Source organism: Osmerus mordax, chromosome 3 (genome assembly GCF_038355195.1).
Source record: "Osmerus mordax isolate fOsmMor3 chromosome 3, fOsmMor3.pri, whole genome shotgun sequence".
Taxonomy (NCBI): domain Eukaryota; kingdom Metazoa; phylum Chordata; class Actinopteri; order Osmeriformes; family Osmeridae; genus Osmerus; species Osmerus mordax.
In genome coordinates this window covers 21,036,695-21,053,910 of record NC_090052.1, presented here as the reverse complement: position 1 = coordinate 21,053,910, position 17,216 = coordinate 21,036,695, and the positions used below count along the sequence as shown (strand labels likewise).

Here is a 17,216-nt window from a genome sequence, read left to right as displayed (position 1 = left end):
ATGCTAGCAACCAATCACTGAACTAAACTACAAAGCCTGAAAATATTGATTCATGTTTATCTAGGAATAATGAGCACGAGATCATTCTATACTTTCTTTTTAAACTATTAACTAGAGCACGCTATTTTTTGGGGGGTAAAAATTACCTCTTTGTGCTTACCAAGGTAACCACACACAAATTGTAAACAAACAAAATAATAATAACATTAAACGGGAGGGTTTAGAACATTCCTTTTTATTAAAAACATGAACAAGCTTGTCTCTCATTTTCGTTAACATCTTTCGTCGATACACACCACACACCAGTTACACATTAGTCATGGGAAAATAAATACTGTATTGGCACGTTATTGCTATACAACAAAACAGTAAAATACCATCTTTATTGATGGAGAAGACTTAACTCAGTGGTGTTAGGGATAAGACGCGCTTGGTTGGATTTGACACTGACCTATTTCCAATGCTTACCGAGCATTCTGTAGGTTCAATACCTACAGAATGTGGGCGAAAGAGGACAAAATGGTCAGCAGGCAATATACACGAGACGAGCAACAAACAAACAGCTTTTTCAAGTTAAAATGGTTATCTTACCTAGATTACAATACAAAGCAGGAAAAAAACTATAAAAATGACCTTGGATTAGGGTTCATCATAAAATTAAAAAAGATAGAAAAGGATGCTCACACGTACATGATGATTTAATACACTACCTCTAACACTTTCCAACTAATGTAACACTTGTTCTAACATGCAAAACTGGACTTGGTCTACATTGCAGTACATTACTACATTATTACATGTATTTATAAATTGATGAGACTATTTGAAAGTTTAAAAAAATTGTGTTTTTTGGATTAAATACAATGGTAACAGTTTAGTTATAAATCTCAAGTTCTATGTCAGTTCAGATTATTATAAACACCATTCTTGCTATCATTACATTTCATAAACATAAATTACTAAATCATGACTCTTGACTAAACATGACACTTCTTAACTAGATAATTGTAAGAGCTTTCAGTAATAATAAATTAAAAGGTACATCAATTATATTAAAAGGTATCAATTGTTGTAAAAAGTCAAATGTCTTCACTTAATAAAAGAAATACTTTAGTCAGTCATATTTACCCACTGATATAGCACTGGCATCAAGCAACAGAATACTCCCACAACGAGACACACATTTCCTCAACATTTCTGGAAGGAGGGGTGGCCATTTTTTGAATCAGGAGTGGCTTGTAATTAAGTGCATTAGGTAAGTACTGGGCTACAAGCAGCAGCAGGCCCTCTCCAAGGATTGACATCTTCCTTAGAACCAGTTGGCTGTGAACCAAAACCCCAGTTCAGGTGAAGCACACTCATGCTTTGCCTTTGGCTATAACCATACGCTCAGACACACTTTTGATGGGGACTCCTTTGCGGGACACCTTTACGTGTATGAAGAGGGTGGCAGGAGACAGACTGGAGCCATCTGCCTTAAGCAGGTGGACATGGCGATAACCTGGGGAGGACGAGAGAGCTGAGCAAAAGCCATCTAGTTGATTGATTTATCGATTTGTCAAATAAAAAGTTCTTAGTCGGTACCTGTGCGGAGACTGGTGAAAGGCAAGGTTGACTGGCCCACAAAGTCGTTTTTGCCTGTATGGTCATGGTCCTCCACTACGAAGCGTACCAGGGCCAGGTCAGGGACCTGCAGCTGGAAACTGAGAGTGCAGTCCCAGCGAGGGTTGAATCCTGTAGAGGGTGCAAAAGTGCCGTCAGACACAAAATCATCTATTCAAACAGAGCTGTAGTGGAGGAGCTGTATAGGATAATTATCACTGCCCTTGGGCAAGGAAGATGAATATAAATTAAATCCACTTTGCCATGTCTATATGGACTAAGGGTCACGATTCAATAAGAAACACACAAAACAAATTTGGACAATAAACTACTGGTATCCTGGCCTAATTTGAACATGATGTGGTGTGAGAGAGCTGAGAGAATGATAGGTACCATTGTTGTTAATGCGTTGGGTTTTGTCTTTAGCATTATCAATGGCCACGCCATGAATTTCCACCCACACCTGTGGGTCCACAATAGAGCTGGCTTTGTCGGTGTTGATTTTAGGCAGCTGCTGTGCAGATATCACCTGAGCACAAAGAGTCCAAGATAAGACATTCTTGTTTACTCCCTTTGTATAACTAATTATTTCATTCATACGATTGAAATGAGAAAAAGGGACATGACATATAACCTCCTACCGTGTCAAGCAGTCCGAGCTAACAACACCTGATTGCTTACCCGTATCGTCAGCTGGGTTGGGATGTGTCCCGGTCCGCCCCCAGTGATTTCTGGGTTGAAAGTTGTTGTGGGGCTGCACAGGAAGCTGGGTTTGAGGACGTAGCCACACCGGCCATTAGGCAGAAAGCGACCCTGGTTCAGGTCCATTTGCTCCCCAGGAGTCTGGAAGTTCAGGGCCACTAAACACAGGAGTGCAAATAGAGACACACCGGTGCCCAGAAATGCAAGTCATTATAAAACACTTCCCTCACTTTGGGGTTAGTTTGCTGATGAGTGGGAAGGTTAGGAATGTACATTCCAACTCAAGCTCTCAGCAGAGAAATGAATCATTATTAGTCTCAACCGCTAAATCAAGATTGAAATACAGTCAGTGGTGTGACCTCCTACCCAGCCTCCCAACCAGCCTTCAAGCCATGTTTACTGACCCAACTGGCAGCCGCCGTTCCACATCTCCTGGGGGTCATAGTTGGATGATTGGAGGCGCTGGCCAGAGGGGTAGATCCGGCTCAGCTGTCTGGTGTTGTGTCTGACAAACAGTTTTCCTGCATAAACGAAAACACAGACAAGCATCTATATCAAATAAGAGTCAGGTTACAAAATACGCTGGTTGATGGGGAAAGCATCCGGGTGGCTGAGGGCCATAGTGTAACAACTTCACACGGACATCCGAAAGCCTCTTGCCTGAGTCTTTGATGTGTTTCAGAGCCTCGCTCTCAGAGAACGAGGACATCTCGTTGGGTGGTTTCTGGGCTGAGTGATCAAACCCACGGAATGAGACACTCCTGCAGTATACCACCAGGGCAGACAGCTCCGGGCTCATCTTAGAGGACATGGCCTAGAAGTTGAAACACGAATCACAATAACGAACCGTTTAGCACCGTATACCGTGACTTGAAGTGATCGACACCTCCTTCCTGGCCTTACCTTCGAAGGGTCCTTCTTGTTGCTGCCAACAGGCTCTTCCTCTGAGCTGGAAGAGAAGCTGGCCGAACTGCTGGTCTTCCCCAGCTGTCCCAAGTGAGGGGTATCTTTCTTCCCTTTAATCAGAATCCGACATTTTAGCTCCTGCGGGAAATTCAACATTCTCAGAAGGATTCTCCAAGTTCTCAATTTTTTGGCGCACCCAAAATGACCTCTGACTGGATTCAAACAGGACTGTGGATGAAGGAGCTGTGCATGTCCTACCTCAGGAGAGGGCAGGTCCTCCAGGGGCAGGTCACTGAGGGGCTTGGAAAGCAGATGTCTGCCCAAGATGGTGTGCAGGTGTCGGGCCATAACCAACTGCTGCTCCACAGAACAGTGGTTCTCCAGGGACAGGATGAGAGGATAGGGGGAGGCCTTAAAGGCGTACTGGGCAATAGTCTCTATCACCATCTTAAAAGGCACTTTAGAGGTTAATGTGTGTCCGTGGTAGATAACCGGTTCTCCTTTGTCACCGTCCCAGCAGTCCAGCTCAACACAGCGACAGCCTTGATTTAGGGCTCTGGCACAAACAGAGAACAATTATAACTTACAGCGGGTATGTAAGTGTATTTGAGTGCCTACATGTGTGCATGCATGTATACTTGTGTTTGCGTATGTGTGTGTGTGTGTAGAGTTTTAATACCTGATGTATGGCTCTGTGCTGCTGTCACCTGTCACTTGATCCTTGGTGAGGTATGTGTTGTGGGAGGTGGAGATAAAATAGTGCGCCATAGGATGGGTCATATTCTGATAGACTCTAGCATGGTCAGGGTTGAACACATCATTTTCCTTGGACAGCATATACATGGTGAAGCCATTCTGAGACATCAACTGGTTCTTCTGGGCTGTATGAACGAGCAGGATACATTTGTCATAAACTCATCTGTAGGTGCAGACGGAGACAATTATCCAGCCATAATTTGTTTGCAGAAAAGACGCAGCAGATAGGTTATTGGGCGTACCCCAATCGTTGAGCTCATAGGTCAATATGAGGCTCTTAGCGTGGACCAATGAAGCATCCTCTCCTTGGTCTCCCAGAAAATCCCTCAGCTCGGCAGTGGAGAGCACGCAGCCGTTACCCGAGTAGTGTCTGAACACAGAGTCCAGCTCTGGCCGCCGCATCAGCTCCCGGCAGAACTCCTCGATCTCCACGTGATCGAGACGGCCATCGCAAGACCGGTCGCACTTCTGAGACACGGAGGAGACCGACAGACAAGAGTATGGGTTGTAATGAGGAAAAACATAATCATCATCATTATGACTTGCGTAATCACATGGTTCAGATTCAAACTGTATGTTTAAAGAAGAGTAGTCATTTGGGTGTGTCTGTGAAACTATGGCCACCCCCATATAGTTTATGCTTAACTGACCCAGAGACTTGTGAGAGTGTGTAAGAAACTACCCTGCTGAGGCAGAGATACAGAATGTGTGTGTGTGTGGTTCATGTTTGAGAAAGGGGGCCTCCTGGTTGGCTTGCCACAGAGTTGGTAATTGAACACAGATTCTCTACTCTAGGCGGTCTCTGAAATAGAACCTCTCTTCATAACATACTAAGTAAACACAGGCTCTTTCACAGGCAACGGTCAAACCTTACTTCACAGCATGACGAACGTCTCTTGCAATTCTCTCGTCAAATTCCCTTTCTCCGTTTGTTCGTCTTAGCGTCTGTCTTTCTGTCTCTTTCTTTCTCTCTTCTTCTCTGTCCTAATTCCATCTCAGGAAAACATTGTGCGGGTGACCTGACTCACCTTGAATAAGGAGAGGGCATACTGTTCACTCAGGTCTATGTTGATCATCTGGAGCAGTGTTTTGACCTCATCGTAGCTCATCTTTCCATCCTGGTTCTGATCTGCCCGCCTCAGGTACCCACGGATCCAGGTGGGGTAGGTTAAGGACAACAACCAGGGTCAACCTCACCTATGACCCCACCGTCATGGACATGGTCCAAAAGGCAGACGAGCACACAACTAAGGTCCATTGACCCAGACGTTCATGCACTTAAGTAGATTTGAGGTTTAAACTGTGTTCAGTCAATCCTCATCACTTTCATTACACAGTTCAATGCATTCGTTCCATGCACAGGAATATGACATGGAATTGACGATAAAATGAATGCAGATGGGAGATTGACCTAAATACTGTACATTATTATTAGGTGTCCATTCTGCACAGATGAGCATTCATATTAATCTGTGAATGAATGAAACCTCCTATAATCACAATATGGGGCATAAAATGACTGTTGTGGATATTACAAATCACACCTTGTTCCAGTAGGAAACGTATTGGTTACACTACTGTGACTTAACTGTGCTAAACCACAACCAAACCTCAACCAAACCACATACAGTAATAATCCATGGCGCTAGCCTGGACATGCTCAATTACTCAATTGCGCATGTCTCTATTCAGACCTCACAATGTTTAAACAAAAACTGAGAGAAAGAGAGAGAGAGAAAGAGAGAGGCAAGACAAAAAATAAGGAAGACCTGCTTAGATAGCGTTTCCATCTTGAATTCCCGTACACCCAGGTCCCCCACAACCCGGGGGCTATGTGAGGGATTATAATTGACAGGATATCTATTCTATATTTAGACAGCGCTGTTTGCTGGTCATTGCTCAACATCTTAGCTATGCTCTGGATGTGAGATGGTGCATGTGACAGTGTTATGTTCAGCGCCAGAGCCAGTCACCATAGAGATCTTATTTCAGCAGCACTATATTTACTCTGCATCAAGGCTGACATCGAGAGTGTAAGGATATTGGTCCAGTTTCTCCTTCTGTGTCATGTTGGACACCCGCTCCTTCAAGGTGCGAATCCCCCGGACCCAGCGACGGGCCTCCTCCTCACACAGACACCGCAGGTCCAGACTCTTCCTGGCTCCTTTGAAGATCAAGGTGAAGCACTGGCTGTCTGGCACCGAACCAGACAGCCTCCGCAAAGCCTCAGACTGACAGCCCTCACGCACACATTCCACCTCCGTCACCGAGACTGAGGGAGGGTCGAGATGGTTGGTTGGGAAGGACACACAAACGTAATGAGAGAGAGACAGAGAGAGAGAGAGAGAGAGACAGAGAGACAGAGAGAGAGAGAGAGAGAGAGAGAGAGAGAGAGAGAGAGGGAGATGCAGGATCAGTATGCAAAAGGTTTTAACAGAACACAAGCTGGATACCACAGTAGCACAAAAACACATGCTGCTCAAAGTGACGCACTCTGAAAGGTCAAGGGTCAGGATATTGGCTGTGTGTTGTAACATCTTTCTGGAGAAGTAACAGTGCTAGCGGAACTTTTTAGCACATAAAATATGACCTGCATGAGCTTAGTGGCTAAATATGTTCCCAATGTACATTCAGGCTCCAAATTTAACCTGCCACTCTGAGACCCAGTTTCCCAGACAAGGAATAAGCGTAGTCCTAGACTTAAAAAATAGAATGAAAGAGATGTTTACAATAGTTTTCCTGGTATTAATAACACTGTGTACAATTTATGACAGGGGTAACTGGGCCATACATAATAACCAACTGTCTGCCCAGCAACATAACCAGCCTGCCACTCTACTGCAGACACAAACTCCCAAACACACAATGGTAGCCGAAAAGGGCCTAAAACCATCAGCTGAATTTCTCATTTTTTCAACCTACTCTGCTCCTCTGCTCCTTTTACATGACACTAAACTATTTTGCACTGTATTGTAAAGCCTATCCCTAGCCCTCTAGACCACCAGTGACTGAAGAACCGTGTTTATTCTTGCTCTGGTATCAGATTTCTAATGACAGAGACACAAAGTAGAGCACAGTCCACACTTGGCTTTGGGACATGAGCAGTGAAAAACAGTTAACCCAGTTTGTTGTGACAATGGTACTCTTTCTCCGACTGATGGTAATTAAAGCCTCCAGACATCTGTACCCACCTCCTCAAAACTGCTGATGCATTATTCCTTCTGTCTCCACAAAGAGGGTGACATTTAAAACCTGAAAAATGTCGGGTGAAGTGTCTCTGTGTATCTGTGTGCATACACACGCCAAGAGGGAGTTGAGATAACTGAGGGACACACCCAGGCACAGCTAAAGTGTTAAGTGGTGCATTCTCTCTAAAGCCCTTCTGAACAAAGGGCACCATGCTGAACTGCAGGTGCAAAGCTCCAAATATCCACCAGGACCCCGGTAGCAAGACAAGGAGGCTAGAATCTAGGCCTCCACATGCATGTGAGTGTGTATATCTCTTGTGTGACATTGTTTGTACTGGTTTAGAGCATTGGTTGACATTTGTTGTTTTTCAATGTGTTGTATAAGTAAACACGATTGTTTGACTGATTGATCTGTCTGTCCAAGGTCTGAAAATATAAAGTGACCAGTGTGACTGTCTGCTGAAGAGATCATCATGATCTGGGTCTGATCACTGTGCAGTGCTACTAGTAGGGTTTGATAGTCACTATGACACTTACCACATTGAGACGTTTTATCTTTATACAGACATGCAACACAGCTGCACCCTGCCACAACCTACTGACCCAGACAAACCAGTTACCCCGTCATACCATAACAGAGTCATATCTATTAAGTAGTTACAGCTACATACTGGGGTGGGGTTAGAGGTGCTTTGGAGGGAAGGATACATAAGAGATGTGCAATAAGAGAGGAAGAAGAAGAAGAAGAAGAAGAAGAAGAGAGAGAGAGAGAGAGAGAGTGAGAGAGAGAGAGAGAGAGAGAGAGAGAGAGAGAGAGAAAAAAGCCCTCAATCAAAAAGGTACCATTATTGTATACACATAACCAGTCAGTGCTGCCTTTGTACTATCCTGAAGCTCCACAGCAACAGTTTACAGTCCATCTCTAAAACGGAAAAACATGAACCTCTCTTGATTGCCACAGTGTTTGGACATACTTGGAAAATCACTCAATTGTTAAAATAATCAATTGAGCCAAAGGACTGACAGCTCAAGTTTATGGTCAACTCTATAATGAATCATTAAAATATATATATTTTTTTTTATGGAATGGAAGAACATTTGTTACACTGTGAAAAGAGCATTGGTCTTGCGTGAACATTTAACTCATATGTCTTTTAACTGTGAGCTCCCATTCATGAAATTATAGGCATCAGAAACACATTTAGATCAAACTAACTTCAAATGACAGACCCAAGATGGTGGTGGGGGGTCATGCACAGAAACACACCCAGCAATTAGAGCTTGGGCAGAGATATACTTATGTGGATGAGTTCTAATCTTACTTAAAACAGGCACACACACACATACACACACACACACACAGAGAGAAACCCATATACACCTTTTGAGGCGTTATGGTTAGTGTTTGTGTGGATATGCCTGCATGCTGACCAATATGAGGATTTATGCATGAGCAATATGTGGGGTCATTCAATTCTCATTCAGTCTTTGACATTTGAAGTTCCCACGCTTTAATGAGCCGAATAATCTAGGATTAAAGACCAAATTATTTCCCTTTAAGAGGATTTCAATCATTATAGATTGAAGCGGCAGTCTTCCTCGGTGATGGATGTGAAAGCTTTTAGTGAGGCAAAAAATAAACCAAGGCAAATACCTTGCTTAACTGGTTAGCATAACCACTTCCAACAGTCAGTTTCAAAACCTTTTTCCTAGAATGTTTTTATTTGGCTGTGGCTCCGTTCATGGACATGAAATACCAGTAGTTTCAGTACCTAGAACTAGACCTCACCTTTTCGGAAAGCATGAACATATTGTATTCAAGTAGGGAGTGCTTTGAAGTGAGACAAGGTATAAAAGAAATGAACGACAATGAGTTGACTGAATGAGTGCATTGGATCTTAACCAAGAGTTGAATAGGCTAGAGTAGGCTGATGGAAATCCAGTTTCTTTGTTTTTGTTTGCGACTCCTGTAAGATAGCCTTCCACTCCATCGAGGCCTTGATCTGATAATGGTTTTAGTTTACTTTCCAGCAACTAAACCTCCCATAAAAAACATCTTAGATCTTGCAACTTAGAAACTCGGATCAAGCTGCATCATGTGATTAGTATTCCTTCCTACTCATTACTCCTTATCCTTTCCCTACCTCGCCCTTCTGCCTTTCCTCACCCTTTTTTTCCCCCATTCCTTTAATCCCCCACTTGGGCTCCAATATATCTTTCCTCCCCCTAGTCATTTAGCAGACGCTCTTATCCAGAGCGACTTACAGTAAGTACAGGGACATTCTCCCCGAGGCAAGTAGGGTGAAGTGCCTTGCCCAAGGACACAACGTAATTTGGGCAGCCGGGAATCGAACTGGCAACCTTCAGATTACTAGCCCGCTTCCCTAACCGCTCAGCCACCTGACTCCCATGTTACTTACACGTCTGCTGGGCCTTGGCCTTCCTGGAGCTCTTGGTGGACTCGACAAACACCGTGACCCCGTCCTCCAGCAGCCTCAGGCTACGGCTCTTCTGCCACCTCTGGGAGCGCACCTTCGTCATGTTGGAGCCTTGCATCATCGTGAGCACATCCTCGTCATCCAGCACCCCTGGAACACACACACAGAGGACGATGACGTTAGGGTTAGGGTTACGATCTTGTGATTCATGACCACTAAATGTAACCCTGTCACGTGTCACTGCTATCATGTGGTGTGTCGGCCTTGCATGGTTTCCTCTTCTGAGTGCTCATACAGATCCATTGGGCTCCATTGGCAGGTCATTGAGAGGGCAGTTCTGCTTTCATTAAAGTCAGTCAACTCTGAGCCCTCCGGTCTGTGCCGAAAACTTCAAAGGACTGTCAAAGGTTAATGAATGGATGTGGATTTTTCTGTCGAGTTCATACATTTGCAAAAGCTGTTTTTCCAGTGAGGAAAACATTGTTGTGTTTGTGTGTTATGTGCTAGGCAAACAGTGGGGGTGGCAGAATGACTTGCTTTTATATGAGAAAATGTTCCTCTGGCAGACCAGTCATATCCTCAAACAAACGTTGCCAAGGCTTATGTTTATGTCCTAAACACACACTATTTTGATGGAAATACAAAGGATAGCTACAGTAATACTACATTAAAGTCATTGCCAAAACATTTATTAAGGCCTTTTAACATAATAACCCATCCAAGTTACGATGAAGTTTCAGTTTGTTATTGTTCGTTTTCCATGTGCCTGGGCTTACGAAGGTTTTCAAGCAGAGCCAGATTTGAAACACTCAACAACAAAACAGAGTCAGAATGCAGAGTTTGGAACAGATGCCAACAATTATATGATTAATATCCTTCCACGGCCAGGGAAAAACCAGCAAAGGAAAATTCTGGATTGTGTGGATGCATTTACATTTAGTCATTTAGCAGACGCTCTTATCCAGAGGGACTTACAGTAAGTACAGGGACATTCCCCCCGAAGCAAGTAGGGTGAAGTGCCTTGCCCAAGGACACAACATCATTTTGCACGGCCGGGAATCGAACTGGCAACCTTCAGATTACTAGCCCGACTAAGGATATGTGCCACTTTAAGTGCCACTCCAACAGTCTGTTCAACATATGTAGAACATGAAGCACCATGAGGCGGATGAGGACACACACTATCACACAAATCACACACTATTGATTCACACAAATATCTGTCAAAATGAGACGACTCTTCTTTAGGGCTCCATCACTTCTCTGAATGGTTCTCTGCAATGGATCAATAGGCCTCCACGGTTGTTCTTAACCCTGATTTGCTGTAATGAACACATTTCTCCCTTGTCACAAACATAACTCTATTCATCCCTTATTTTTTTCCTTATACAACCTGTCCGAGGACAGAATCTTAAGTGCAGAAGTGTCAAACTCCCTACTCAGAGGGACACTTTTAAATGAGTCAAAGCCTCTTTCAGAGTAGCCTGGATTCCTCACGCTCGTCCCCCTGCCAGGCTGTGTCTTAGCAGCTCAGGGGCCTCCACAGCCTAGCTATTGGAGCAGAAGAAAAGCTGCTTTCAGCCCCGCCCCCTCCCCCCCCACCCCCCTTTACATCTGAGGGGTCAAACACAAAGAGAAGCCCCTCCACGACCACCACATTCTATCATCCATAACAACTCTGTTTATTGACAGTGCCTTCATTCCAGGCCGAGCACAAGGCACCTGTAACAGCAGATCAGCATGCTGAGCTGTTCAAACTGAAACTGCGGCTCCTCTACCTTTCTCTTTTGACATTAATTTCCTGTTGCTCCTACCGTCCACATCCTAACCTCAACTATGATGTCGTGTGTGTGTGTACGTGCATGTGCGCATGTCTGTCAGATCAAATTAAACGTCATCTACACAGCCCTTTTACAAGCAATGTCACAGAGGGCTTCACATATGCCCATAGAACGAAAGGAAACACTCCAGGAAAACTTTGAGAGGAGCAATTCAGTGAGAGATCCCCACCTCCAGAATAAAGGGTCTCTTTAATAATACCATGGAATGTGAGAAGTTCCAATGAAAGGCTCGCCTCACCTTGGCAACTGCACAAAAACCCTTCACCCCATAGTAAGTACTCCGTGAGATTTGTCCATAAGTTATAACGCTGTAAGTAGGAATGGGAGGAGTACACTGGAAAGGAGATGGTAGTCAGAGGCGCTGTCACACCTCCTGCAGCAGGCTGGGGGACAATCGTGTTGACACACACTTGACCAGTTGGCTGAACATAACAAGCGGCCTGGCTAGCAACCATATAGTGGTATGCAAAAGCAAATAGTTAGAAGCTGTAGAGATTGAGGGAGAGAAAAAACTGTCTTTAGAATAGAGGCAGCATTTACAGAGAAACTGATTAAATATAGATGAATAGAATAAATGAAAGCAAACAAAAAGACCGATATGTGCAATAGAGATAACGCCCATGATTTCTGGGACCCAGAGAGAGAACTATTCTGTAAACAACCACATGAATCCAACAGGCTCATTCCCCACAGGGTGAACGAACTCTGGGACCGGTGGGGGAGCCTCGTTGTAGAGGGAAGCAAAGTCACTCCGGTCCCCTAAACAGTTCCATGAGAGTATTAAAAGCTGTGAAGAAATGTGTCGAGACAAAATGTGAACTCCCTTCCTTCCCTGCATGGCATTGTTTGTTTGGCAATGGCCCTTCCCTCATCTCTGATGCAAAAACAACTTGCACTCAACCTTAGGATCGCCACTAGGTCACTGCTCAGCTATATATCCTATACTCACAAACTCTTGTGATTACAGTGATTTATAAACTTAAGCCCCTAAACCAGATTCCTTACGTTCTGTACTCTAACATGAGACTAATACCACCCATGACTAGGAACAACTCTCACAGTCTTTCAGAACTCCTTTTGAGAGAGCTGAGATTGTGTATAGTTATCCTATAGTGTACATGTCCCTAAGAAAGCCTTCTACTATTTCTGTACCATTCAGGTGAGTTGACACTCTCCTTCGCCCGCACCTTGGTTCTTTACATAGACATAGACAGGATTTGCTGATGCCTGCCAATAATGGCTACTTCCAATATCACAGGTAAACAACATTACATTTACATTACATTTACATTTAGTCATTTAGCAGACGCTCTTATCCAGAGCGACTTATAGTAAGTACAGGGACATTCCCCCGAGGCAAGTAGGGTGAAGTGCCTTGCCCAAGGACACAACGTCAGTTGGCTTGACCGGGATCGAACTGGCAACCTCGGATTACTAGCCCGATTCCCTCACCGGTCAGCCACTCTGACTCCCTAAACAACCCAACTAAAGTCCAAACAACATAAATTGCACTCATTTAAAAAACCAAAGCGCAGGTGACTAGGAGCCACATAAAACTTTGCACTCCGATAAGACAGTATGTAAGGGCATGTCATAGACCGTCTGCCTAACAACTGATAAAGAACTTTACTAACTGGACACTTTACTGTACAAGTTCTATTTTTGAATGACTTGCGCAACTACAGGGTTCAGGGGCTCCAATGCAAGCTTCTATATGGACTAGACAGATTGCCCATTCATGTATGTATGTAACAATAACATAAGGACTAGAAGGTTTCAATTTACAAACGCACATCTTGGTACCATCATTCTGAGGTCTAGACTGACATGCATCCGAAGGATTTTTTGGGGCTCTGACAGGTGCTCTATCCTTCCTCAGCAGTTCTCTATTTAGGCATTTGTGACCATGAGCTGAGTGTGTATGATTAACGGGGAGTGGGAGTTCTAGTGAGAAGGGGTGTCAGAGCACAGGGGCCTGGGAGAGAAGATTTGAAGAGCTTGAATCACACAAGTGGGTCAGTGAGCTGTTGTGAGCTGTTGGACAATTCACAAACACATGACCACTTGTCAGCGCCCACACAACGTTAATTAAGCTCTGTGTTTTTCCTGGAAAAGTTTCGTACTCGCCACTCTGTTTTCAAACCAGAAGATGTTTGTTTTCATTTGGATTAATGCATTCATGAGTTTTAGTCATTGTCTTTGACAATTAGTTAAACTTCTCAAACACAACCAAAACAGAGGAAACTGATCTATCCACGTTGCATATTGCAAGAATGTAGGCTATTTACTATCATTAATATTTTTTTTTAAACGGAACATATATCGATGCATTGGCCACAGGTAAGAAAGTCAGCGATCACAAAAATACGTGAGCACCTTTCTAAAACTGTGTTAACATTTTGAAGGTTTACTAGTCTTCTTTAGATGACACCTGTCCAGTTGATTGATCGAAAAAAAAATGTTTTAATTGTACCAGTAATCGCTTCTTACCCAAATTCCTCAGAGGATCTTGCGTCTTGGATTCTATCGGTCGCTGTTCATTGTGCACGGCGGTGGGTTTCTTGCTCCGGACCAACATGACGCACTGCAGATGTCCAGTACAGATCCCTGAGGTCTTGGTTGATTTGAGGCTGTCAGATTCTACTCGGTGTGAAAAGCAAAGTGTGGGTTGAAAAGTGTGCTTTTCAACTCGTAACAACTCTTCAGGAGCTCTGGAGCGCCTCCCAGAGAGAGCGAGAGAGTGGATGAGAGAGAGAGAGAGAGAGAGAGAGAGAGAGAGAGAGAGAGAGAGAGAGAGAGAGAGAGAGAGAGAGAGAGAGAGAGAGAGAGAGAGAGAGAGAGAGAGAGAGAGAGAAGAGAGAGAGAGAGAGAGAGAGAGAGAGAGAGAGAGAGAGAGAGAGAGAGAGAGAGAGAGAGAGAGAGAGAGAGAGAGAGAGAGAGAGAGAGAGAGAGAGAGAGAGAGAGAGAGAGAGAGAGATATGTGCCAAGAGATGTGCCATTGACTACTTCTTCTATAAAATGTAAAAACACATGTTCAGTAGGCTACTTGGATCAGTAGGCCTTTGGTCGGATATAACGTTTTTATATTATCGTATATAGCGTCTCTGTCAAGCATGATTAACTTTTATAAGTAGGCTAGTTGTTGCTGTCAGGGCGCATTTAACGGGGACACCAGGGGATTTTGTGTTATGTTCTGGGGTTGAAGACTCTCACCTTCTGATATGCGACTACGAGACAGTCTGTTCAGGAGATACTGTCAAGACTAGCGATCGATTGCGTTGACACGATGTACAGTGGTTTGTTACATGTTTAAAGCCAGGAGGCAGTGAGGCGTAGCTAGATCTCACTCTTGTAATACGCGATGACGTTAATATCAGTGCAAGACACATTCTAAGTGTCCGAGTAAAAATGTTGCCCCGTATACTAGATTTCTAGATGCGACAATGGCACTGTCTCTTACGTGTCTTGCAACAGTGTCGCCGCAATATCAGATGCATTGGGTGTCTTGCAGCATTTTTTGTGTAACTGCCCCGTGGCAGTTTTAGAATCAGAATAGGCTAAAAAGGTTTCTTTTAGAAAAAGAACTGTTTGTAACAGACTGCAAACCATAGGCTCCTTTAACCACTACCAGCGACCATAAGTAGGCATAACAAACTGTCCTTGACACAAAAGCGAACTAAAGGTATCATGACGAGACGAGAATCCATACGGAATTCTAGCCCACTCTTATCAAATAGCGCCCCCTATTGGGGTTTCGCTGACACTTTCACTGACGCCTATCCAATCCTGTGTGGGGTGTGGAAGTTATGTCATGGAAACCCTTTCATTTAACGTTAGATTTCATTGTCAATCTGGTGCACATCGTATTTCCACAAACTTTTTAACTATAGCCTAATCAAAACTAAATACAGTTTTAAGATCGTCTTAGGATCAATCTTTCAGTAAGCATATACAAATGATACTCTCCTTCATGAATGTATTGCAAAGAAAATGAATAAATCAATTGATTCGTAAGGATGTTTTAGGCCTCAGTTGTATATAGTAGATCACGCTATATCAATATGTGGGCACACTGGGTCCACTAGAAAACCGCAGTAGATTAAATGAATGTGTCTTGGTCTAAGATGCTATAGCAAACCCAGGAGGCAGCGACTTAATTAGGTTTTGATAATGGTATAAAGAGGATGATTAGCAGAGATGTGAGGGGGAAGGGTGGTCTGCTGGAGGTACTGTGTATATGAGAAATCTTGTTTCATGGGCTGTCTGAAGAGCAGTGGAAGAAAATGTCACTATGTTGCGCAATGTAAGAACTGTTTCTATTTTATAACGAGTGCCAATGGGACTAACCTGGTGGGTCTAGGCCAAATCCAGGTGCACGATGGGAATGGGACCACTTTAGGATTAAAACAAGCAATGAGCATTGTGGTTTAACGTTATTGATGTACAAAGCAAGCAGTGTCGTAAATGTGGACATAGGCCTTTCACACGGAAATATCGCTCTGGATAAGAGTGTCTGCTAAAAAATGACTAAATGTAAATAGTGAACTATATTTCCAAACTGTTGCAAATAAACAAACTATTTAAAAAAAAGGTGGTGCAACCACTTCAATGTTTGAGTTTGCTACGTTGCTTTGGTTAAAAGCATCTGCTAGATGAATAAAATGTAAGCGTAAATGTGTAGGTATTCCAGTCCACTGTTTAGGCTACAGTAGGCTAAATCCATATACAACTCCCTAAGCATCAAAAATAATTATTTTGCACTGTGCATTTTCATAATTGTAACTAACAACCGTATCAAATTAAGACAGAAAGTTATAGCTATATGTGCTTATGCATGTTTTAATGATTACCACTTTAGTCTATCCTCAGTCTGGCAGTTCAACTTGTGTATCATGATGCATTAACATGGTGTAACATGTGTTTTCTATTGTGTAAAAAGTTTAGATGAAAGGGACATAATGTGAAAAATGGCAAATGAGTAGTACAATGATCATGAATGTATAGAAATACACGCAGGTGTAACTGTAGACACCTTAGCTAGAGGGGCCTGTGCAGTTCTGGTTACCTTCACATGCAATAACTATTGTCTTCCTTACAAGGGAAAGCTTTCACTTACATAGCTAAATGGCCGTAGATTCCGTTTCAATGTTTGGCTAATGGATTTCTAGCCTTAAGCTACCTGCTTGCTAGCTTAAAAGCTCAACACGAAAGCAGATCTAGTAGGCGAGCAGTTCTTTAAGATTGACAGATTCAAGTGGGTGCGTCAGAATGTATTCAAAACCTACATCCTGCAATAGTAGTTTCTGATAAAAGCCGTGATACATTAAAATGAGCTAATTGCCAACTAGACTAACCGAGTTTGTAGCTACATGGTATTGTCAATGTGTCAGACTATTTCCTGGAATTGAAACGTTCTATTTATCGTAGTTTGACACAAAGCAAAGGATGTTTTACATCAGTGGTGCTCAAAGCTAATTAGTTTCAATTCATTAGTTACTCAAAGCCACGTGGTGAGCTACTTCCCAGTTATTGTGTTTAATGGTTCCATTGTTTTGTTATATTTCAGCAATTAGACGGAACCAAGGTAGCAAGACGTTTTATTTAGCTAGCCTAGCTACTTTGCAACCTCAACCATGTTCGTCGGTATACAAAAGAACATCTGGACTAAATCTGACCGAGCTGCGTGCCTACTCTGAAAATGATTGGGCGGTTGTTAAGACTGCCTAGTTGAGCCGATACGTTGTGTGTTGTTTGCAAACTAGCTAGCTTATAGTTGCCACCAT

At 43.3% G+C, this 17,216-nt stretch overlaps 1 protein-coding gene across 1 annotated transcript; it reads right to left on the bottom strand.

Annotated features, from left to right (window-relative positions):
* Window positions 1-217: 217 nt before the first annotated feature.
* plcd3a (phospholipase C, delta 3a) lies at window positions 218-14,101 on the bottom strand. The gene is made up of 14 exons (XM_067232683.1): window positions 13,924-14,101; window positions 9,575-9,742; window positions 6,010-6,238; window positions 4,995-5,124; window positions 4,209-4,434; window positions 3,890-4,091; window positions 3,469-3,766; window positions 3,208-3,348; window positions 2,965-3,118; window positions 2,709-2,825; window positions 2,284-2,462; window positions 1,996-2,131; window positions 1,585-1,734; window positions 218-1,501 (listed from the first exon to the last, which is right to left on the bottom strand). Exons 1-14 carry the CDS (start codon window positions 14,009-14,011, stop codon window positions 1,359-1,361), a joined length of 2,361 nt encoding a protein of 786 aa, XP_067088784.1. The 5' UTR covers window positions 14,012-14,101; the 3' UTR covers window positions 218-1,358.
* Window positions 14,102-17,216: the final 3,115 nt, after the last annotated feature.

Bases quoted from the DNA above. Each gene is read 5' to 3' on its own strand.
- plcd3a (XM_067232683.1), bottom strand. From the start codon at position 14,011: ATGTTGGTCCGGAGCAAGAAACCCACCGCCGTGCACAATGAACAGCGA. The intron at 3,349-3,468 runs GTAGGACATGCA...AATTTCCCGCAG, and splicing joins AGGACCTGCCCTCTCCTGAG to GAGCTAAAATGTCGGATTCT. The intron at 1,735-1,995 runs GTACCTATCATT...CACCCTCTACAG, and splicing joins CCAACGCATTAACAACAATG to GATTCAACCCTCGCTGGGAC.